Genomic DNA, 24,458 nt, shown 5'->3' on the forward strand with positions numbered 1-24,458 from the left:
TCCTCATTTCTGACTCTGAGAGCTTTGTGAGACTATTTGGGCAAGACCATGGCAAGAATTCGTGCCATTTGCAGACCACCTGTAAGCCCTTACAGCATCCCAGAGTGATTCATTATTTTTCTAAGAATATGAAGCACTGTATGTGCACATGGTTGTGAATATGTATGTTCATGAACAGCAAAGATGGACAGCTCCTCTAGGCCCATAGGTGGGAACAAAGATCAGTACATATTTTTTTATCATACTGTTTTGTTTTTTTGGGTTTTTTTTTTTGTGATGTATCAGTTGCTTTACTCCTCCACATGTTAGCTTTTAAGCGAACCCAAAGCAAAAGGTAGCAGTCTCACTGGCTGCTCTGTCTCCTAGAGGGCATTCTAGATGACCCAGTCTAACATCTCCAAAAGGCATGATCCTGTGTAAATTACTTATACTAATGACAAATATCTATAAACCAATTGGCTTTGGCTTCAGCCACCCAAGACAACCTCAGCTAAAGCTATCCCTCGTCCTAGATTACAGGGCCTAAACTTAATCTCCATTAAGTTTTCCAATACGATTAGTTTTGTATCAGCTATCAAAACAAACACAACCTTGCTGGTAGTTATTGGATGAACATGTATTAACCTAAGGCAGTTCAGACTTTACAAATCTGAGGATTTGGAACGATTTCCTGAAAGTTATCTCTAAATATTCTCCATAAATACCCATGGAATACAAAACAACCCCAAGCTATCCCCAAAGGAAAAATTAATGGGACCAGAAATCAGAACAATTGCTGGGATAAATGTTCAGCACTTCCCCAGGACTGTACTCCAAGCCCCCTTTTGCATCAGTATGCAATAAGACCATATAGTTTCACTAACTATGTCTGGAATCTTTTAGTACTGGGTGTCTGTACCAGAGCTCTCTTCTTTTCACATTATTTATTTCACACTATTTAATTATTACTTAATTATTCACATTATTGCTGTAGGTGCTAAAAATACTTGCTCCTTGCTGTTGCATGTGGAGTTGGGTGAGAAATGTTACTTCCCAGTTCAACAAATAGAAAACTGTACCAACATGTACCGTTAACGCATAAGAAAAAAAACAGCCTTCGCTCTCCTTGCTGCTCAATGATCATTTCTTCTTTGCTGTTATACTCACATACCTAATGGTACTTCCCTCCCTCAAAAGGTTTTGTTAGACTGATGTATCTGACCAAGACAATGTTAACTCAAATAATAAATCTGGGGAGGCTGCAAATACAAACTCATACAGGATTTCAAAAAATCTTTCTGCACATATGCATGTAGAAACCAATCTCCTCACAAGTTTAAAAGTCACAATCCCACACGAAGAGAAAATGGTGTGAGAGGTTAAATAAATCCAAAGCAAATGTGAGCATTAGCTTTGTTGCATGGTGCTGTAAAACAAGTTATTCTCTGGGTTGGTTTGGTTATCAGAGTCTCTTGCTGTGCTGCAGTGACCTTTGTGATTTTAATTTCCCCACTATGCATTAGCTCCTGTTGTCTCCTCAGTTCATTGCTAGCATCAGTATTAAGCTGTTGTGTAGCAGATGTAATTAGCTTGTGTGTTTTTAACCCACGATTCCACAGTAGAGAAAAATGAGATACAAAGGTACAAAAAGTAATAATCCTATACAGCTCCAAGCAAGCTTTGGGACCTCCGTGCAAAAACATTACTGCAAAGTTCTGTTGTACAGGATCAGAATGAGATTAATTTCTTTCGAATACATAATTTATCTTACCTTGCTGGCTTTTAATATCTCAAACATCAGAGGCAACCCCTGTGTGATGAGCTCCTCTGTGTACTCTTCCTCTTGAATGGACTTGAATTCCTTTAGCAAGCACTGGATGAGGGGTCGCCTGTGCTGCTGGAAGGACGTTCGCAAGGACTCCAGCCATGTGTGCAGTGTCCAGGGAACACCTACAGACAGAGGACAGAGCTCACTCCCAGCTCCAAAGAAAGATGTGCCCTTCTACTATTTCTGTCTTCACTTGTATTAATCTCCAGATTTTAAACAAAAGCTGCCAAATAACCCTAGAAATAAAATTCCTATTTACCCACAGCTGAGAAGGCAGTTATCAAGACATCCCAGTCCAATGCACAGAGGCTCTCCTCCAAGTGCTAAGAGAAGATTGTGGTCTCTTTGCTCATCTAGCCCTCAGCTTCTCTGCTGAGACTGCCAATTTGAGGTAATTGTTGTGGTGCTCTGCGATGCAAAAATCTTTTGGAAACTAGATTTACACTAGCTCATTTGTTTGAATGTAGCCCCAGAGAGCCACCGAATGGAAAAAAAGGATTTTGGTCACTACCTACCTGTATTCAAACTGGTGGTCTTCAGATTACAACTTTCTGTAAGCACTACCCTATGTCCTCTACTGATGATTACTATTTCCCCTAAACAGCACTGGGTGAGTTAAGGAGATTAGCCTTTTCAGGTAGCTGTTTGTCACAGCAGAACCACTCTCTAGGAACTTAAAGGGAAATGTTCCCATGAACTGAATGAGAAAACACGCCAAGTTAATATAGTACTCCAAACATTAGGCTGGACGTGACCTAGTTTCTGTACTTGCAGAACAGAGTGGGAGGAAACACAAGCCTGGGGTTTGGCAACAAAAGGACCTTCCTTCCATTTCAGCAAATGCCCAGCACCTTGAGAGCAGCCCTTGTTCTCTCATCTGGCTCAGCCCATAGAGCTTTGCCTGCCCTGTGCACCTGACAAGCCAAGACTGCACACCCTGATCCATGCATAAAGGTCCCCAGGGCTGGAGTGCTGCACTGCAGGGAGGCACACCAGGTGTGGTGGCCTCTTTCTGAGGACAGGTTAATGGAGATCAGGCACAGAACAATGGACACACAGTCCAGATGGATTCCCTCCTCTGCTCCTGACCACCTCTGCCATGAAAAGAAGTAGACAGTCTGCTATGATGCTCAAGCCCCATGCTGGCACAGTCGGAACACTGAGAAGCCAGTTCACTGCTTTTTCCCTCAAAGGCTCATAAACCTTGGAAAAAAAAAGATGTTTAAACTGTGGACTGCATTATGGCAAAGTGCAAAAGAGAAGCTTTTGGAAGCAGCAGACAAACGCTGCCCCAGAGACTTAGCTAATGCTCTGCCAAGCAGCAGTGAAGATGGTTGCTGGTAGAAACTACGCTGTCCTGCAGAAAAGTGCCTCTGAGCAGGGTATGCTGTGGAGCTAACCTGAGCTAAGACACATTTCTTACAGTGGTATCTCCAAAGAGGCAGAGAAGGCAGCAGCACTGACCTATACTCCGTATGTCAATGGTCACATCCACATATCCATGCTCGGCACTGTGGTACATGGCCTCCTTCAGGGCTTTCAGCTTGGCCTTGCTGTTGCGACTGGCACATAGTGGAGCTGCTGCAGAGTCAGGTAAGTCTGTCCCCTCCGCCAGTATCTCCTCCAGCGACAGGATATCACTCTTTTCCTTCTCTGGCTGAGCAAGTAGCTTACGGAAGACATTCCTGGCAATCACAGCATGACACAGAGAGGGAGGGAGAGAAAGAGAGAGCAGGAGAGTAGAGTTAGTGGCGACAGTACTTGGTGCAGGACACCTATACAGCAGGCAGGTCAGAAATTACTCCAATTAATGGACTAGTTTACAGCAGTCCTAAGGCAAGCACCACTCCTTTTAGCCCATCTGTTAGCCCACCAGACCATGACTGCAAGATGCTGCTGTAATGACAGCAACTGTACAGACATCAAATAAGTGGCAGGAACTTTGTGGGAACACAAACCCATGAGCTAAACATGACTCCCACACGTCTCATGACTTCTGGCACCTGCCCAACCATCAAATTAAGGTTGAACTACTTTTGGAAAAGCTCTCAGGACTTTCACCAAGGAGGCCACTTGAAAAGGGAGCTGTCTGGAACTACTGAAAGCACCACCACTCAATTAACACTCAAAGCGATTTGGGAAAGCTAGAGCAAATAGACATTCAACAAGGCCAGTCAGGGCAGGTTCAAGCACATCTGGGACTACTCTGGCCAGGCAATCAAATCTGGGCCATCACAAACCAAAGCCCAAATTCAGCCGGAGACTGGGTACCTTCAAATTCATACCAGTGTAAACTCATCAATCTCAAAGGAGTTGCTCATAGCCAAGGCTATAAGAAGAGAAGCCAGGCTGGCCCCCATCCCATCTCCATCATACTCTGACATCCTCCCCACACCTGCTTGGAACCTGGCGCGGGGTGGCAGCAGGCCATGGGGTGCCCCAGACGAAGGAGTGGTTTGGGGAGAGAGAGAAAGAAAAGGGAGCCTGTGTGGGCAGTGTAGAGGTAGGAGTGTAAGAGCCAGTTCTCAGAAGTAAGTTGTGGGTCTGTGATATGAACAGGCAGCAGCTGAGCCTCAGAGAGCCTCAAGTCTTCCTCAGGCACATGGCTTCACTCAGACCAGCTGGAACCAAGGCCTGAGCAGTGAATGTGAGAATCCAGCAACAAATCGTCCTGTCTGTCCTCCCAGAGATCCCTCGCAGGCTCCAGATGGGCAGTGTTGTTTGAACCCACCCTGACATGCCGTGAGCATGTTGTTTACACTGGCAGCTGTTCTCTAAGCAAACAGACGGTAGGTACTGTCTCTAACCTGTATCTATGTTCCTCTGGATGGCTACAATCAGAAAAGCAGGAACGTGAAGATCATAATACTAATCCATTACGCTGCAGTTAACTCCTGAATGTTGCAAGATCATGCATGCCAGGTACTCATTTCATTACTTTCTTAAAAAAAAATTGCAGCATACATACAACAATAAGCACACGGGTTTACAGTAAACACAGATGCAGAAACTCTGTTCAGTGACAGTGAAGGCTGCAGCAGCACACACACAATCCACCCCGAACTTCAGAAATACATCAACAAGAAATTCAGAAGGAATGTCTTTGGCATTCCTTCCCATCATCACATCAGCTACCGTTTAACATCACATTGCAGCACACCACGAGGAATATCCTTCCTCTTTTTTTTCCAATCAAATATAAAAGAGCAGGTTGTACCACCAACTGGTAAATTCACATGCTAGCAAAAAGCCTTACATCTCTGCTCAGTTGGTGGCTTGTTTAATTGCTCATGCAGAACTTTCACCCATCTGCTCAAACCAGACTCCCAGGAAGAAAACAACCACGTGAAGGATGCCACTAGACTTCTTCCCACTCTACCTGTGTCCATGCGCAGCAGCCTGACTGAAAGAGTTCATGTCACCTTGTGGAGTCATGGAAATGCCATTCCTGTACATTGTTCCTATCATGGGGTCAGCTCCTCGCTCCAACAGCAAACTGACCAGTTCGAAATTTCCTGCAAGTCAAGAGATACACTTACTTCTTTTAGAATCCACTATTTGCTCATCTAAATCACACATCTCAACAATTCGTAACAGAAAGAGGAGAAAGTCCTTACCGGCAGCTGCTGCCAATTGCAAAGGAGTTTCAGAGTAGTTCTCCTCTCCATGCTCCAAGGAACCCTCTACTTTTGCTCCAGCATCCAACAACAGCTAGAAAGAAATATCACCATTTAGAGCAACTGGGGGTACCACAGTGTTCAAGAGTTGATGAACAGTGACGAATGAAAAGTCTAAGGCTTCTTGTTATCTGCAAACCAGATACAATGGAGACAAGTGACATGCAAGTTCTGCCCATTATTTTAGAGGCAAATTGATTCCTTTTTTCGCTCATTTTACGCTGTCAAGGCACCAGGAGCACTGGTGTCCAAGCGCAGAGCCAAAAAAGTGTAACCCAGTGTTTTTGAATGGGAAATGCGAATAAGATCAGTGTTAGGAAGTAATGCACTGAAGATGGAGATACTGAATATCAGCCCAACAAGCATCCTTCCTTTATGGTCTTCTAGAAGCCCAGTATCATCTTAAAATGGAACAGATTTCAATTGCCTCCATCTTTTATACAAAGACATGGCCAAAGAAAGGCAACCATTAAGAACAAATCGCAGCAATGAATCCAGAAGCTGTGGTCTCCATCGGGTACACATCCACATGAATAATAACAACGCTGAAAACAAAAGTGGCCAAGGAGAGCAGGATGGAGCCCGCCCTCTAACCCCGCTTGGCCATTTATGTCTTTAGGCTTTCAATGTTTTGGTGCTTCGTTACATGTGCCATAGACACAGCTGTTTTGAAGAATAAACCTTCTCGACTTTTGAGATGCCAAAGCAGAGAACCAGCATATCCCACAGAACACCTTGCTCAGGTAAGGAGACCGAGAGCTTCTCTCCCTTCGGGACAGAGTGATGGCTGTGGCTGTCTGCCTCTCCCCACCAAGGCAGCCGTCTGGTGTGTGTTAGAGTATTATAGCATAAGAAAGTGTAATGAATGAATAAACAGACACATAAAACAAGTGGTCAGGAAGGAGCACAAGGAGTTGTCAGACTTTCTTTGGTGCAAGTTTGCTTTAAAACTGTCCTACTTAAACCTCATATTGGTTAAGGTTTGAACACCGTATTTGTTATATAATAGTTCTATTATATATCAGTACACTCTAGAAGAAGCAGAAGTAACCAATATGAGTATGACAAGAGGATACTGGTTTGAGATGGGTGTAATTGGAACTAAAGAGGAGAAACAAAAGAATGAGATGCAGGTAGGGAAATACAATAATACCTGAACTACAGGAATATGTCCATGCAACACAGCAAATGTCAGAGCTGTCCAATGGCGGGTCTCAGGGTGGACGGATGGGTATTTATGAGCAGTACTGACAACCTACAAACAAATTAAAGTTATTTTTTTTAACGAGTAATAAAATCAACCTGCCTGAAAGCCAGGCACGTGAGGGAGTACGTGAAATAGAAAACCTGGGAAAGGTGCTTCGTAAAATGATTGGTTTCATTTTTTTCCAGAAAAAAAATTTCTTAATACTAAAACTGTTCACGCTGATTTGACAGCTTGAATAGCGTTAAACCAAATGAAGTCTTTTTACCAACTACTGTAGCTCCATCTAAACCACTGGCCACCAATTTTGGACAAGGTCAAAACATCCACAGTTGTTTACAGCAGTGCACGCTGGGGGAGCACGGATGGATCTGGATGCTTATGGCTAAGGACCGCTCCTACTGACTTCTGCAGACTGTGTATCGACAGCCCCAGCTCTTGGGATTGCTTCAGGCCCAAAGGAATTCTTTCTGCATAAATCAGTATGACTTTTGTCACTGACATCAAGAAAGACACATCACAGTCCCTGCCGTGGAGTTTTCCAGCAGTGCTTCCAGGCTCCTCCTCTTCCACCGGAGGGAAAAAGACAGCTGAGAACTGATGAGGCAGAATGACTTTTTCTTTTTTAAGAAAAGTCCTTTTCATTGCTTTCTCCTGTCTGAATTGAGTTAGAACAGAGCAGGGTGGCTTAACTGAAAGCGATGCAAACTGTATTCTCAGAAAAAGTGGTATTTTTTACACTGCTCTTTCAATTTTTTATGTTTTTGTGCCTGGTTCCTCTAATGTAGATACTGGGGAAGATGGAGAACCACTCTCTGCTTCAGTTTCCCTGTCTTAAAGATGGGGATATTAATATTGATAAGGTTCACAGAGGAGGTAATATTTAATGAACATTTGCAATCTGAGCTTGCACACTTGGATGGAGTGTGATACTAAAATTCAAAATCTTGTTATTGATCTTAGAATGAGGATTAAAATCAGAGTAAAAGATGCACCACCTCTCTGTCTTATCAGCCACCTATGCCTTCGCTAACTCGTCTGACATACTTTTAACAATGTAGGGAACCAAAGCCAGTTATTAAATGCTTAGTTGCATGAGCAGATCACATTTCCAAGCACCACATGCAGCATTTTGTTAGAAGCATCTAACCAAGCCCTCAATCCCGAGAACAAGGGATGAGGACAAAATCTGAAGAGTCTGTACAGATCCCACAATTAGAGTGGATCTGCACCAGTGCCTGGCTGCATCACTCAGATTTGCCAGAGCGGGGGCTGAAGTGCCCTTTCTCGCTTTTATGCCCAGTATGGAGCAGCACACTGCAAGCCCTGGTGCAAGTGGAGAAGTCTGCTGGTGCCTGAGCACAGGCACTGGGATTCTTCAGGTGTGAGTTTGCTCAGAAGGAAGAAGATAAAGCAGTTTTGAGCCCAGGAATTTACACTGGGGAGCAAGAGCAGCAGAGGGTAAGGATGGACATCATGGTCCAGTAAGATAAGTGTCCAACACCTCCTCCTTCAGCATGGATTCCCACTGCTGTCTGGGGCAGCCCGTGGCAAGCGGCAAAGAAAATGAAGTCATTTTAACTCCTTTGCTCCTTTTTGGTTAGTGATTTGTTTCAGTTGACATGGTGTTTGCAAAAGACCTGTGGCTGATAGGGCTTTTAAAGCCTCAGTTGAGATTTGCTGTGCATCTAAAGGTCCCACACTCCAAAGTGGATTGCAGCTTCTCAGGACATCTGGAGATTAGTCCATTTTCGACAGAAATGGAGGCAGCACCCAGCCTTTGAGGCTACTTTTGGAAATACATACATATATATATACATACATATATATATATATATATATAACTGATTTGCAAAGTGAAATAAGAAAAATGATGCAGGCACCTGACAGGGTATTTATTTTTGTTCATGGCTGATTTGCCTTTTTTTGCTGTAATTGCCCAATTTGCACAGTTGGTTGTGGTGTGCACAAATCATCTTCTAATTGCACACCATAATTATTCATAGTTCTTGTCCCAAAGTGTTTTCATTTGATTTGAGAGCAAACACTCTACAGAAATGAATCAGGGAGGTTCAAATTTCTCACTGAAGCTGTTCTCTCAGATGTCAGCAGTTTCAGGAAGACAAAACTGTTTAAATTTGCATATGGTTCAAGTCTGGAAGATTACTGGCCCAATTGGAAGGGCCAGGATTTCTGCTCCTAGTGATAACCACATAATGCTCTGAGCTATAGGATCAGAACAGCAGGAGAGATCAGCCCATGCTCATCCAATCTCTGGTCTATCTATCTGGAGTGCTAACAAGGGTTCAAGTGTTCAGTTACTGCCAGCTACAAAGGCAGTTCACTTGAACTGTGGGAAGGAAGAGGTGAGAGTGGATTCCACGAGGAATCATCAGCTGATTTTACATAGGACACCAAAGAGCAATAAGATAGTAACAACTATCAGTCTTGTACAGGTAGTATCTATTTCTACTTTTAAATTAAATTTTTTAGAAGTGCAAAATGTCTGGCTGAAAGCAGCACCTACGATTTATCAGCTCATTCAAATCCAAACAGAACAGATGGAACACAGATAAGTGAAGCAGACAGCTTAATTTACTCATGACCTCCACAAATTGAAACTGGAATCATTAACAAATAATTCTCTTGTGGGTTTTCAAACAGCTCTTTAAAAATGTACATACCTGCATTGCACTGAGTCAGACCACGATCTGTTTGGTGGACAGATTGTGTGAGCTTTTGATGTGCATTCACCAAAGAGACGTTAATATTCTGGAAGCTTCGAGCTCCTCATTCAACAGTTTTCAGACCAAAGCATTTCATATAACTAAACAGGGGAACGTACACTGCACTTGTGTGCTGGGAATGCTTAGACAGAACATCCCAAGACATACAAATGCACAAGCTGTAGCAGGCTATCAGACAGACATTTCTTTTACCCTCTTCATTTTAACTCGGCTGAGATTCAGGGATTCCTTGCATTATTATCAGAGTTGTACTCTGTGCTAACGTTAATGCCCGTTTTCATTTGCAGTATGCAAACACAACTAACTAAAAATTACCTGTGGGGTGAGTCCGATGACTTGACCCTTTCTGTGAAGTGAATCCAAATGTTAACCTAATGCAGTCTCATCTCACTATTCATTTCAAGTGGTGTTGTCCATGACAAGATAATTTAATCTTTATTTCTCAGGATTTTCCCTCTGCTGCTGTTTCAGGGGGTGGTTTAAGATGTCAACAAACAACAGAACAAAGATACAACCAACAAAAAGTCCTCACCTCAGCATTCAGATCTGCTCCAGCATCTAGCAGCATCTGCACCATAGCCTCATCACCCCTGACACAAGCATACATCAGTGGAGTCATGCCCTAGTCATTTTTTGGAGTTAAAAAACAAAGGAATTGACAAATTTAACACAGAACTCTTCTGATTTTTTTTAATAATTAGTTAAGTATATATAATCAAAACTAACATTATGTATTTAATGAAATCCATTACCTCTGTTACAGACATGCCCCTCAGACCAGCAAAAACAAACCATTTTGAAAAATCTCCAATTTCATTGTCACTTTGGCTGTTTTGTTTCCACATTACCCTTGACATTCTCAATATAGCCACTGAAACCAGGCCTGTAAGTCCACGTTCATGTTCAAAACTCAGCATCTTTGCCTTTTCTGCGGGACTCCACAGAGAAGTGTTCTTATCAAAACAACCATATACCCACTGATAGTTTTACAAAATGATAATCTTATTCCGTTTTCTATGCTCATTGTTTCTTAAAATCTAACTGTTCAATTACTGACAGAGCCTTTAAAAACATCCAGAGCTCCTCTTATGACAAAGTAGATTGGGGCACAGCTTTTTCCATATGGATACCATCAGGGGCTGGAGATGCAAATGCTTTGTATAGCACTCTCTGGTAAACAAAGACTTAACTTTAAATGAAATGCTTAACAGCTGCTGTCTCTAGGAAAGCAAGTTCCTGTATGGAGGAGAACTAGATTAACTGACCCCTCACTACAGAACCACCACTATGCAATTTGTATTAATCTGAAATACCTGATCACCATTTCCCTTGAGATAAGTAGTACTGTGGTTGACACAATGAAAAAAATCATTAAATCTACTAATGAAAAAAATCATTAAATCTACTATAAATTATAATAGAAAAGGCTGCTTATTAAATACAATATGTGGTGTTGACCAACAGCCACCAGTTGTTTTGCAGTACATTTACTGCAGCATGTGGCTACCTCTGATGTGTGTTTGTAGCCTCTCTCAAGGTTCCCTGACAAAATTCCAGTCAGAAGGCAGCGGGTTCACTGTTTAATCTGAGTGCTGCCACAAACTGAAATTATGAGAGGCATGGGGGCTGCCCTGCATGGCCAGACACAGAGCCTTAGCACCGCTTTTCCTGGCCAGAGCCCAACATCACTGCTTTTGCTGAACAACCCGTTCTTCCTGCTTGCACACTGGGTTGAAGGCAGCAGGCACTTTATGTGTGGAAGGATTGTGGAAAAAATAAAAATTATGGTTTGTCCCTTCAAGGTAGACACAGCTCCCTTCAAATGCACGGAGCAGAGTGCTTTTGGAGATACAGCAAAAGGGAACAAGAATTTGGGCCTCCTGCTATTATTAAGAAAGAACTTCACCCCAGGCAAGGACAGGTGTGGGTGACTTGAAGTTACTTGCAAGGAGAATTTGAAACGAATTCAGCTTCAGACAGTGGCAAAATATTTCCTTTGGCAGTTAATAAACAGTACCAGAGCAAATGAGTCCACCAGAACTACAAAAAAATGTGCTTGGGTCTTGAAACATGGTGATCGCATGGCAGCTTAAAATTAAGGCAACTTAAACTATTATTTCGAATTCTCTAAATGGTGTCAGTCAATGATTGCATCAAGCATTTAGCACATGACTTTGAAAACCTGCACGACCCAGCATTTGCACAGCCAGGAGCCCCATGGCAACTCCAGCACCCTGGTGTATGCAAAGGAGCTGCCTGTGCACCACACGTAGCTTCTGGACCCACTGAAACTGATGAGAGATTTACCACTGATGAAAAGGGGTCCTGAATGTTATGCTGTGGTATCAGGGTTTTACAGGGTTTCCAAATTCCCCTCTCCTTGCACTGTTGCCCCTGCTACCTATCCCCAGGCTTGCTCTGCAGCTCAGCCTTGCAGCATCCTTCAAACCCCACTCTTTGCACGTGGAACGTATGGGTTTTTAATGAGCCCATCATTACTGCTGTACACAAAGGAACACGGTAACAACCAACACCCAGGGCACTAGGGTTTTGGCAAAATAAAAATGATTCTTTTTCTTTCAGCCTTGTATCACTTCTGGCTCTGCCCTGTAAGACGTGGGATGTCTGGTTCAGGGAAGCATTTAAGAACTTTCACTCAAATGGGATGTAAGCATGTGTTCAGAGTTAAGCATGTGATTAAGTACTTTGATTCATCAAGGCAGAGTATTCCCAGCTTTCAGCCTGGAGGACAGAGGAAATACGCTGCAAAAAGTTTCCAGATTCAGACTAACTTAAAATACTAATGATTTAAAGTATAATGTTTGAACCTTAGAATGGGCTCTCTAATAATCTTTTTTTGCAGAGAGTACTGCCCTATTCTAAAGCTTCTTTCAAACAAATCCCCAATATTGACCCAAACTGAAGCTTCTGAATTCAACATAACTCACATTCCTGGAGCAGCTTTCCTCTCAGAGGACCTAAACCCATTCAGAACCCAACCATGACTTTCATTTGGGGGCATCAGAAAATTCAGGGAAATTCCTTTCAAGAGCAAACTGTAATATTTGTGTCCATCACTGCCCTCATGGGAATGGGGAATGACATCTTCAGCATCACAGTCCAACAGACTGCTGCCAGCAGGTACATTTATCCCCTGACACAACCACTGGCCTCCTGGAGAAGTAACTCCAGAGAAATCAAGGCTCTTTGGTAGGTGGATATTGGCCACAAAAACTAATAGAGTGGTAACACTGGAGAGAAGCTTTCCCATCTAGAAGACCAATTCAAACAGGGTTCGACTCAGTGTGCTTTAACTTTCTCCTGCTGTGGGGGTTGGTGGTGGATGCGAAATGTGTTGCAAATCCTAGGGCAGTTTCTCTTGGAATGTGTTCACCTCACAAAGCTTTGCCCCACGTTAAAACTGCTTTAAGTATTCAGCACAAGACTAAGCTCTCTCCTGGCTTTGACTGATTCACTTTTCTGTTAAGAAGATTCCAGGAGATATATTCACCCTCATGCTGAGTTACCTCAGTTCTAAAGAATCAGTAAGACTTGAAATGACCAAAATTAGTTTAGTGGTTCACCTGGTGGGGCTTTAACTCAGTGCAAAATAACACAGGGAAAGCATTAAGCCTACATTTAACTGGCATTTGGGGCTCATTTTCTTTGATAAACAGTAAAAACTCTCACGTTTCAATTCTTCTTTATATTTCTGTCTTGTTACCTGTTCACTCATGCTGTTAATCCCATCCGGCCCCAGCAAGGATATGGCCTGCTTAACTAGATCTGTTCGGCCACAGTTGAGCATCCGGAAGCCCAGGTCCTGCTTGAACTTTGCTTCAGTGGCAACTGCATCCAGTTTCCGAGATGCACAAAAACAGTCGTCGATTCTGTGAACGTGAGAAATAACACCTTCAGAGGACAGACAGAGGACAGACCTTGCTGCCCTTAGGAAAATAATACTTTGCCCTGTCTTTGAAGGATGTAGGTCATGCACATATTCATTCTCCTTTGACCTGTACGCTCAAGGAAAGTGCTGAATGGGAAATGCTAATGCATACTAATGGAGATTGCCCTTTGTCTGTCTTTCATGGGACAAATCATATATTCTATTTTTAAAAATGGGAAAAAAAAGAGCTTTCACTTGTTTTTTTCCCCTATGGAAGCAACACACAGTGTATTCTCACCACAAGTTCTTTCTCCGCATGGCGAGGTGATCCAGTCCCCCCAGACTCTGAAAAGTTTTAGTGGGTTCAATTAGCTTTAAACTAACATCAAATGAATGTATCATCATTGACAATACAACAAAGAGAAAACAACATCATTCCAAAAGCCTTCAAGTGTCTTACCAGCACAGCCCCAGTAACAGAGGAACCTCTGCGGAGCAGAAAGAACAAGTCCCATAGACAAGTAGGGAAGAGAAAAGCATTTTTGCTAGGTAATTGTGGCAAAATACCATGCATCCTTGCTGGCTGTGCATAACAAAATGGGATATCATTCTTTTAAGATCTTATTCAAAAGATCTACAAACTGTAAGCTGCTCAAGATCTCCATTTCAAATGGATGAAGGGCTAGGAGTTATTTAGCCAAGATATGAATCTACAGCTCCAGAGAGAGAAGGTAATTCAAATCTGATGTTTACTTAACTCGGTTTCATCTCATTAAAAGACAGATTTGCTTTTCTTTCATGCCGAAGAGAGTCTGGGTACAGGGTGGAGTCCAAATCCACAGTGCTTTTGGTGTGAAGTTGGATAAAGAACTGGAAAAACAACACTCTGATTCTCCGGTGACACCAGGTCAGAAAACAAGGGGCTACTTATGAATGAAAAACAAAATCAAGATCAAAAGTGAAAACTGCAAACTGACATCATGTATTTGTTTTCTATTTCAAATGGGAAAAAAATGGAGCGAACAAAAAAAAAATATAAACAGAACATCATTATCATTTAATTTTCTTCTTCAAAGTGCTGTATCAGTGCTTTATAAAATATATAACACTGCTTAATATTTAACAGCAATATGCAAATAATACGCTGTTTATGTAGAAGCAGTGGTATGTAGAAACAGGTACTGCTCTTCACCAGAGGAGAGAAAATTAAACTGGAAATACAAAGCATTTTGATCAAAGCTTCTGCAGGGCTCAGTACTGAAGCTGGCATCTGAGCTCGAGCTTGCTCTTTGCCTTGCTAGGCTGCAACTGGACCACAAACCAGAAGGTATTTTGGTGCTGTTCATTCTACATGTTCAGTTTTGGCTTTGTCTGTTGAAAAGTTGATGCCCTACAAATGCAAACAAAGCAAGCTTGGAGTACCATTATTTGGGGGGGGCAGCAAAATGATTCTTCCTCACAACAGCATGCCACCAGATCAACATACAACACAGCCACAATAAATACACTGTAACAGCAGCAATGGGATATGCAGAAGTGATATGCCTACAAGGGAGATGAACAATGAAAACCATAACAACGCTGTTTGTTGCACAGATGTTGCTGAGCAATTTTAAGGAAAAAGAAAAACCAGCACAGATATGCAGGGCTGAGCTTGATAACACCGAGATCCACAGGAGTAATTGCTGCTTTTACATGTTCACACCGCATGGCACATTTCTGGCACAAGAGCTACAGCAACATTTGGTACTTGCTACCCCCATAGCATAGGATGCTAGAGATCATCTGTGCCCTCCTTTAATGTACAACAAAGATAAAGCATGCTCACAAGTAGATGTTGGGATTTTCAGTGCCCAGAGGGAGTGCCTGGGCCAGCTGGCCACTTCCAGATGACTCTGGGCTGAAAACAAGGTGGCTCTTCTGTGAAGCACGGCTATGGAAAGATCTAGACATCCTCTGAGGACTGCAGAGGTGTCTGCCACTATGAATCATTGACTGTGTCAAGCCACTGCTTCATCATTTGTACCAAGATATATAACATACACTGAATAAAATGGGTCAAAATCAGTGCTGGCAGAAACAGGCAGAGCTTCACTGACGTCAGCCAGACTTGGTGCAGAATGCTAGCTGATGATCTTCTCTTCCCCAAAAATATGACTTTGACCTGAGTTGCACACCCACGCAAAGAAGGAAGAAGGAACAAGGGCCTATCTTACTTATTCTGTATGGGCTGCCCAGAGTTCTGCTCTGGCATGGGTTCAGACAACACCTACTGTTCTGTAAGTGACTCCTCTGAGAGCTGGATCTGCTCCCCTAGGAGCACGTCACTTCGCCTGCTCAGAGGCAGTGAAGGGGAGTCATTAATGACCACTCATTTTGGGTATCAGTAGATTAGTACTCATCAATCAGTTGGGGAAATAAGTCTCGATTCAAGGCTATGGAGGAAGAGAGCAGGCACCAAGGCTTGACACATTCAGACTTCCCATCTTTTTAATGCAATGAATACACTGACAAGCTATGAAGAAGTAGGGAAAGGATGGGAAAGAAGCTCAAAATAGTAGGTTGACTAAGGTCAGCTAAACATTCAGGGTCACTCTTAAGAGTTGTGAAGCATTTGTGAAGCTGTGCCTGCAAAGAAATGAAACTGGAAACATCCCCGGCTGCACAGCCAGTTTGCAGCCCTTTTGCCAAGAAGTATTTGTGATCTTTCCAGTCACACAGGACACTGACACCGGCTTGACAGCTGGATGTCCCCTCCAAGGCCACCTCGGTTTGCTGCCAGATCTTCCGGCTGCCAGTGCTCACAGTTTGTCCTTTTTCAAATCCTCATCCTGTAAAAAGGTGCTTCTTCATCAACAGGGACAGCTACAGGGGGAGCAGATCACAAGGGCAGTGCTCTCCCCCTCTTCTCGCTGGGGACAGTCCCAGGAGGGCAGGATCCATCCAGGGCTGCCAGCTTCAAGGGCTGCGGGAGATGATGTAGTCCCCATAACTCAGGGGTTCAGTCACACGGCCTATAAACTCACCAACATTCCCTCTCCTAAATCAAGCAAAGCATTGCTTTTTCTTAAGTAGAAGGAAAACTAGAAGGTAAAATCTTCATTTTGTTTTTACAGCTAAGCTGCAACCATATTTCTGAATATTTTAAAAATGAGGTTTGCTCCTAAACGTCTTTTAATTCCTCACCAATATTGCTTCTACAGCAGTTATCTTCAAGATCACTACAGTGTTGCCACTGCACATAATTACCTTCACTGTGGCATCATATGGGCAATGCCATGGTAATGTTAATTATTTGTGAATGGCCACTGTCAAATTCTGCACGGTGACCATGACATTCTATCCTAATCCAAAATACTCACATTTCTGACAGGAGTCAAAGGTAATCTTCTTCATTTATAATGGCTCCTAACAGCAGAGCAGATTATTTTTATCTTTTCCCAAACTCGCTTTATGACGACAGAGTGCAGCATTTCTACGGCAGCTGTTACAAACATTAAGTTCTGTCATTTTCATTTGGACTGTCCAAGAAAGGGTCTGCGTGGATCTTTAATAAGTTACTCACGGACTGAATACATTTGGGAAAACAGATGATTCAAAGTGTTTCCATCGTAACTGGTAGATGCAGCAGTTCTCATATTGCTTTTTAATTATTTGTTCTCTTGGAGGGGATTATTGCCATAGTCAGTAGTGGACAATTAAAAAATGCAATGCTCTGTAAATGTTATAGAAATGAAGATAAATTAAAAAAAAAAAGAACATCCTAATTATGTTCTAAGCTATATGTGCCAGCACCACAAGCTAATAGTTAATTTAAAAGAAATGGAAAGCTGAATGTGGTGAGCAGCAGGACAAATGCCTCCCTCAGGTAAAAAGAGCAAATCATCATCCTGATATCCAAGAAGCAAAACCTTGTTTGTCCACTTGGGACCCAATCACCAGCTCTTTCAATTAGAAGAATGATAATCTATTAATTAAGTCCATCTCTTCAGCTCTGTTGAATTTATTCACTATGCCTCTGTCCTAAATATGAATGAGGTCTCACGTCAGAAATTATAGTTCAGCTGGTTGCGAGTTTAGAAGGAGTCACATTTTAGCTACCAATATGCATGCATTTGCAATGCTTAATTTCCTGGGGTCAAGGATCACCGTTTTGATCTGGGTATGCACAGCCCATAGCACAAAAGGGTCCTGTTCCTTGCCTGGGGCTCTTCAGTGAGACTACAGACACAACAGCAGCAGCAGGAGCGGTAGATGGTTTGATTTAAATTTGTGAGCAGTCTTTTTTCAATGACATGATTTAAAAGGGAATACACAGCTGATATTAATAGGACTGCAATATAAATACTATATTGAGACAATCATTTGCATTTGCAGTTTAGAGAAAGCAAAACATAAGTACAAACGTGTTGATTAAAGTGATGAAGAGCACTACTCTTTAACATGGACATAAAGTATCTCTGTTTACTTTAATCAGGAGCCAAATTGGACAAGAAAATAAAACTCCACTGGATATTTATTAAGCAATCTCTTATTCTTGTCAAAGGCTTGAAAACAGATTTGTTACAGACACTGGAAAACAGACTTAAAAAGTGATGTAACTATAAAATCAAGACCGAAATCTGTATTTCAGAACACTTTTAGTATTACAGTCCCACGTATATAGGCCAGAAACCATACTCAAAACAGAATCTGACTTCAGATTTTGAATAAGGTCATCGTAGCAGAGGAAAGCTTGGGTACAAATTAATCTTTCAAACCAATAGATAACACAAGTCTTCTCTAGTTAGTGGAAGACAATATTTTGTTACCTGTATCCTGACTGTGTTCAGGACCATATGTAGAAGAGGAGTATATGAAACACTGCTGAACTTACTTGCAATGGAAAAACAAAACAAAAAACAAAACGAAACGAAAAGGACTGCATTCTTAAGCCTACAAAAATACAAGTGTGTTCTACTGTGCAAGTGAAGGAGAACACAAGGAGAAGGTCCTCCTGATCAATATTTTTTTTTTCATTACTGTTGCCTTCAAACAGTTGGTTGGCAGCACAGGTTGTGATTCACCTCAAGAAACCCATGCTCTATCTTTTAAGTAATAAAGTCTCCTTCATCCACCGTCACCATCTGCCCCAAGGGTCTGCTGGATTTTGTCAAGCAGCTTGTTTGCAACCGCTTGCTCATTTGGCTTTTTTGTGCCTAATTACGGCAATAGACATGGCTGGTGTTAAAGGATTAGTGGAAATTTGTGGGAGAACAAGGACATCCAAGGAGGTAGGCGAACACCAACCGTTCCTGTTTAACTGTGGCTGTATCTAATTAAATAGTGGATTTTTCTTAGCAATTTTCTACTCTCTCTCTCCAGAACCTCAGCCCCTTACTCTGCATTTTAAAAGAGAGCAAAGAGCAGTGGAAATATTTTTGTGCTTCCAAATCTCTATTTATTAAGTCTATTTATATTTTCATGCTCTAGTACAAGCACAAGATTTCCATAAATAAAATATTAAATTCAACTCTTCCTATTTCACTTCCAAGTAAGAAGAGCGTATGTGCAGTATGGTATTTAGATGACATGGCAAATGGCAGAAACTGCTCTGAAATGAGAAAATAGCACATCTTGCCTTTACATTGTTGTGTCTTTCCCTTTCCATGGTGTTCAGAAAACTCTCTACAGTGAGCTAATGATGTCCTCATGCAAAATGAGCTTCATTCCTGAGTCTGATAATCCTATTTTCCTAGAGAACCTTCATTAAGAGGGCTGGTCCCAGACAGAAAAGCAGACTATATATTCTTGGTTCAAGGCACATTGGAAATTAGGAGGATTTTCAATTAAAGACAGATTTTCAAAGGCATTCAGATACAGAAACAGCCCGGAGACCTTTCTGGATCAGAGCTGTAAAGGCAGATCTGGGTGAGGCTGGGATGGGGCAGCCACTATAGAAGCATACAACACTGAAGTGTTAATAATCCCTGTCTCTTTCAGTAGCAAGGCTTGAATTCATCTGCACTTTCAGCTTAAACTTGCTCACGGCCTGTTAATGTCCACATAGTTCTGTGTCCCTGCTGCCCTTTAAACAGAGTGTTTTCCCTTCTGTGGTGTTTACTCCTGATGTATTTATAGAAAATAGCCACACATTCCCTCAGCAGTCACCTTGCTCAGCTACATGAGACCCATTCTTCCAGCCTTCCTCTAAAACAACATTTTGACAAAATTCAAATTGCCCAAGCCCATTTCTCTCTGCCAGGTCCATTGTGAATATTTTCTTCACATGGACATGATATTTGCCATTCCACATCACTTCCCATCAGTTCCACCCATAGAGCACCAGTATTTTCCAGTTCGTACATCCTCAAATCGCACTGTTTTTTTTACACAGCTAAGAAAAAAGTCACTTGCATGGTTCACAATCATTCTGTGATTAAATACTGCACAATAGTCTCTACTGACCCCATTCAAACAGTCAGCTCTTGATACAGAATATATCATATAATATATACAGCGTGTAAGTTACACACAAACCACCCTAGGTATTGGTTTTTAACTAAGCTTCATGTGTCTGCATTACAGTTGTGGAAAACTGCACTTCATCCCATTGCTGTTGTCTCAGCCCTCAAGGTCGTCCACTTTTTCCTGGATGATTTCCCAAACTTCCTCTGTTTGGACAATGCCTCTCAATACTATGGCATCAGCAAATTTTAACATCATGAGCACACTGCTAATATTTGTGCCAAAGTCCTTTCTGAGAATTAAAAAAGGAGAGCTGAATAACTCTGGTTGTAACCTCACTGCAGCCAATCCACCCCTTGTCACCTCTCTCTAAGCCAGGCTCTGCTCACTTCTCAGTTCCTTCACTAATCCCGAGCTCATGTGTTTTAACTAAAAGCTCTCTGCATGGACTGCAACAAATAGCTCACTCAAGTCTAGAAAGATGAAATCTACTGAATTTCCTTGGGGTAGAAAATCACTTATCAAGAAGTTATTAGATTAGTCTGGCAAGCTCTATCTTTAGAAAATCTGTGTCACATTTTATCCCATTTTCCCCTCAACAACCTCTGTAATTAGTCTTTGCTTCTAAAACCATCCTAAAGCCTTGCATGTTATTGATGTTACACTACGGGGCTGGAATTTTCCTTGGATTATTTTTCATCTTTCTCAAATATTGGGCACTGCTATTACTAATCCTCAGAGTTATGGTACCACTCTGGGCTTTGTAAAAAATATTTCCCTCTGACCTTCTGATTTCATGAGGCGGCTCTTTCTCATCTCCGGGATAGAGAGGAGTGCACAATTTTGAGTGCATTATGCTGCCTAGTTCATTCCCTTTTTGACGCCTGTTTTTCTGTTTTCATAACCTTGATGTTATTATTTAGTTTTCTCTCCCCATCATGATTTTCTTCCTTCTTCTTCACTCTTGGGTGATGGCATCTGTTAGCACTGCTGCACACTTTTCCCAGGCGCCTTCTCAAGGCTGGGACATAAATATACCAGTTTCCTCTCTGCACTGCAGGAAGAGAGGAGAAAATCTGGTGTGTCCGTGGTCAGGAGCATAGACAGGACCCAGGTTCTCAGCCAGTCAGAGCAGAAAGGAGTATTTGCTGCCATCGTTGTAGGCAAGCCCAGCAATCTTAGAGACAAGCAGCAGTGACGCTGTCGTCTCCAACAACATTTGTCAAAGCATATATAGGGCAGTAAGAATTTGAATCAGAGAGTCATAGAATATCCTGGGTTGGGAGGGACTCACAAGGATTATGGTGTCCAACCCCTGGCTCCACACAGCACCACCAAAAAATCAGACCGTATGTCTGAAAGCATTATCCATATGCTTGAAGATTGGCAGCTGGGGCCATGCCCACTGCTCTGAGATACTTGCTCCATGCCCACTACCCTCTGGTGAATAACTTTTTCCTAGCATCTGACCTGGCCCACCCTCTGACACAGCTCCACACAGTTCCCTCTGATTCTGTCATTGCTCACCTGGGAGAGTACCGGTTGGTTGGTTACAATTGCCTGACTGGAGTTAAGATCTGCTTAAAGAATTGCCCTGGGATCCTCCTGCCAACGCATGCCTCTGTGAAGCAGCTGTGGCCTATGCTAGACAGTCATGAATGCTGCAGAAAACCTTCTTGCTTCTCTAGTGTTCAAGTAAAGACACGAGCATTTTCATCAAGAGAAAAGAAGAAACCATCCACTGACGCTACTGATCTCTGCTTCTCTCCCAGCAACCAGCTGGGAGCACTACAGCCTTCCAGTGAACTGAGCAAGGGGACAGGGCACTGACAAACCTGAGAGGGTTTCCAGACACTGCTGCAACCACAAAGAATTGGCTAGCCTGAAAAGCAATCAAATTTTTATTGCTTCTGGACACCAGCATGAACATGCATGCCCACATCATGCACCTGCACCCCAGACTATAGCCTTCTTTTAACTTCTGACTGGCCTGAAAATAGAGCTTCATTCAGTCACGTGCAGGACTGACCATGTAACAGTCTCTGTTGTGCATGACACAGCCACCCCTCTCTGATCAATTTGTTCCAGCATCTTTGCATCCTCCAGGACTGCCACTAACAGCCTTTGCACTGAACAATGCAGGATGCTCCTCCTTTGCTCTATTTCCCCGCCTTCAGCCTCCAGACCCCATATGCAGTCATCCATTAGCAATTCCCCCCAGTACATCCAACACATTTGGTATTCTTTTTTAAACAATCGTCCTACAGAACGGAGGAAGGAAGGAGATGTGTGAAGAGCTGTTTGTATTAGATTGAGCAAGGGGAAGGTACACTCTGCTGATGCGATGAAGAGGAGCAGTCAAAGGCAGGCATCTGTTCACAGCCAGACAGACCCAGAGCAGTTTGAGAACAATGCTGCCTTACTGCAGCACAGGAGCAGGTCCAACACAAATGATACCACCACACCCCTTTGACAGCAAATTTCCCTCATCCCTGATGCCTTCACTAACCAAAAGCCTAGAGCTGGGGGCAGAGCACCCACCTTCACCAGATTTATGCCAGCGGGGAGCTGCTTGGCACATGACTCTACTGGCTACATCCAGCTGTTTCAAGTGGCACAAGAAGGCCTGGATGGCCTTAGGATGTTATTTAGGTCTGGTCTCCCACTGTGACAAAGAATATCTTGGGTTTCAGTCTCAGCTAGCTGTTGTAAATCCAGCAGTCAACCCATCTGTGAAACCTACCTCCTTGCAAGAGGTGGAGACAACTGCTCTATTTAAAGCTCCCACTCCTGGGGTAAGGTTGAACATTTAAATCCTTGTTCATCTCCCAAATCTGAGAAAGGGTAGAAACTTTCTGGCACGTCTGCTGCTGTAAAATGAAAGGAGACTGGGAAGGAGACAGACAGCTTCTGCCTGATATCAACCTCCCTCAGTCCTATACACAGAGCAAAAGCAGCTTCCCTTTCAGGAGACTTCAAGAAATTATGGAGATGGATTTCTAAAGATCAAGAAGAGGGAAGAAAGAGAGGAAGTACTGGAATGAAAGGCAGGAAGACAGCAGAGATGATTTACAAACATATATCTGGAACCTCATTGTAGGAGTATGTGATTGCGCTGGGAGGTGGCACATGGCTCCACCGGGAGACCATGCTGTAGTCCAGATAAGACAATGAACATTTGTTTTTTATCTGAACTTCATAGCCTTTGAGATTCTGCCTGAGCACTCCCTCTCTCCATAACAGCATTTTTCCGGCATGGAAGCTGATTTTGCTTTATGTGTTAGCAATGACAGGTTGTGAATCAACACCACAGAACGATGCAGCTTCACAGCACAGGACATGGGCCATGGGATCTAACAGTGGTGATTTTTTTGGTTTGGGTTTCTGTATTTAAGGGACTAAAGCAGAATGCTAAGAAAAGTCTAGGAATTGAATGGGTCACAAGGCTCTACTTATTAAGACATTTTTATGAAAGTCACAAAAATATATCAAGCTCGCTGCATTTAAAATCCTTCAGCTGCCATTCATCACACAGCATTATTTGTAAAGCCATCCCCTGCAAAGCTGTTGTGTCCTCTCCCAATGTTTACATTGATGGCATCGGTGCTTGTTGAAGAAAGGATAGTTGGGAACACTCCCTCCCTCACAGGGAGGCATGAAATGCTGGCACTTGACTTGATGGCTATGAGAAGCAGAGAGAGTCTGTATAAAATACAAATAAAAACCAACAACTGCAAGATTTCAAATTAATATCTCAATGCTTGACATTATTGTTCAGAATAGCACAGCTCTCCTCTGCATCTCAGGATTACAGGCACACAGGGCCTGAGTGCCCATGCCAGAAACAACCTCCACCATGGACAGACCTTGACCCAAACACAAGTACCATGAAACTCATCTGCAGACCTCTGTCCATGCTGTGGGGAAAGACTCTCACTATGAGACGTCAGCAGGTGTATCAGTCCCCTTGAGTCAAACAAGGGCACACTGTAATGTCTGGTCTCTGTGAACTCCAGAGCTCATCTCCAGAATGACTTAGTTTTTCATTCCCACCTGATTAATTCTGGGCTGCGCTCTTCAGGCTCATTCCTGCCACATCACTAATAATTTTTCTTTGGTCATAATACAACTCTCCTCAACTTCAAGTGATTTTGAAACTTTTGGAAAATTATCTAACAAGTTATTCAGAGAATCACAGAACGGTTGGGTTGGAAGGGACCAGCCCTTTGCTGTGGGCAGGGCTACCACCCATCAGGCTGCCCAGGGCCCCATCCAATCCAGCTCTTTCTCTCTCTCTCCCTCTTTCTCTCTCTCCCTCTTTCTCTCTTTCTCTTTCTCCTTCCTTCCTTCCTTCCTTCCTTTCTTCCTTTCTTTCTTCCTTTCTTTCTTTCTTTCTTTCTTTCTTTCTTTCTTTCTTTCTTTCTTTCTTTCTTTCTTTCTTTCTTTCTTTCTTTCTTTCTTTCTTTCTTTCTTTCTTTCTTTCTGGCTTTCTGGCTTTCTTGCTTTCTTGCTTTCTTTTTCTTTCTTGCTTTCTTCTTTCCTCCCTCGTTCCCTCCCTCCCTCCTTCCCTCCCTCCCTTCTTCCCTCCCTCTTCTTTCTCTTTCTTTCTTTCTTTCTTTCTTTCTTTCTTTCTTTCTTTCTTTCTTTCTTTCTTTCTTTCTTTCTTTCTTTCTTTCTTTCTTTCTTT

General features: G+C 42.6%; 1 protein-coding gene across 2 annotated transcripts in view; it reads right to left on the bottom strand.

Moving 5' to 3' along the window:
- ABTB3 (ankyrin repeat and BTB domain containing 3) overlaps positions 1-24,458 on the bottom strand; it is a 166,078-nt gene that overhangs the window by 21,578 nt on the left and 120,042 nt on the right. For both annotated transcript variants that reach the window (XM_065743075.1, XM_065743074.1), the window contains exons 5-11: positions 13,160-13,325; positions 9,968-10,057; positions 6,638-6,739; positions 5,425-5,518; positions 5,187-5,322; positions 3,272-3,492; positions 1,751-1,929 (exon numbers count right to left, since the gene is read on the bottom strand). In XM_065743075.1, the coding sequence (XP_065599147.1) occupies positions 1,751-1,929; positions 3,272-3,492; positions 5,187-5,322; positions 5,425-5,518; positions 6,638-6,739; positions 9,968-10,057; positions 13,160-13,325 (988 nt within the window). The remainder of the gene's footprint in view (positions 1-1,750; positions 1,930-3,271; positions 3,493-5,186; positions 5,323-5,424; positions 5,519-6,637; positions 6,740-9,967; positions 10,058-13,159; positions 13,326-24,458) is intronic.

This window comes from Cyrtonyx montezumae, unplaced genomic scaffold (genome assembly GCF_038088225.1).
Source record: "Cyrtonyx montezumae isolate F1298 unplaced genomic scaffold, pur_monq_1.0 scaffold_3, whole genome shotgun sequence".
Taxonomy (NCBI): Eukaryota; Metazoa; Chordata; class Aves; order Galliformes; family Odontophoridae; genus Cyrtonyx; species Cyrtonyx montezumae.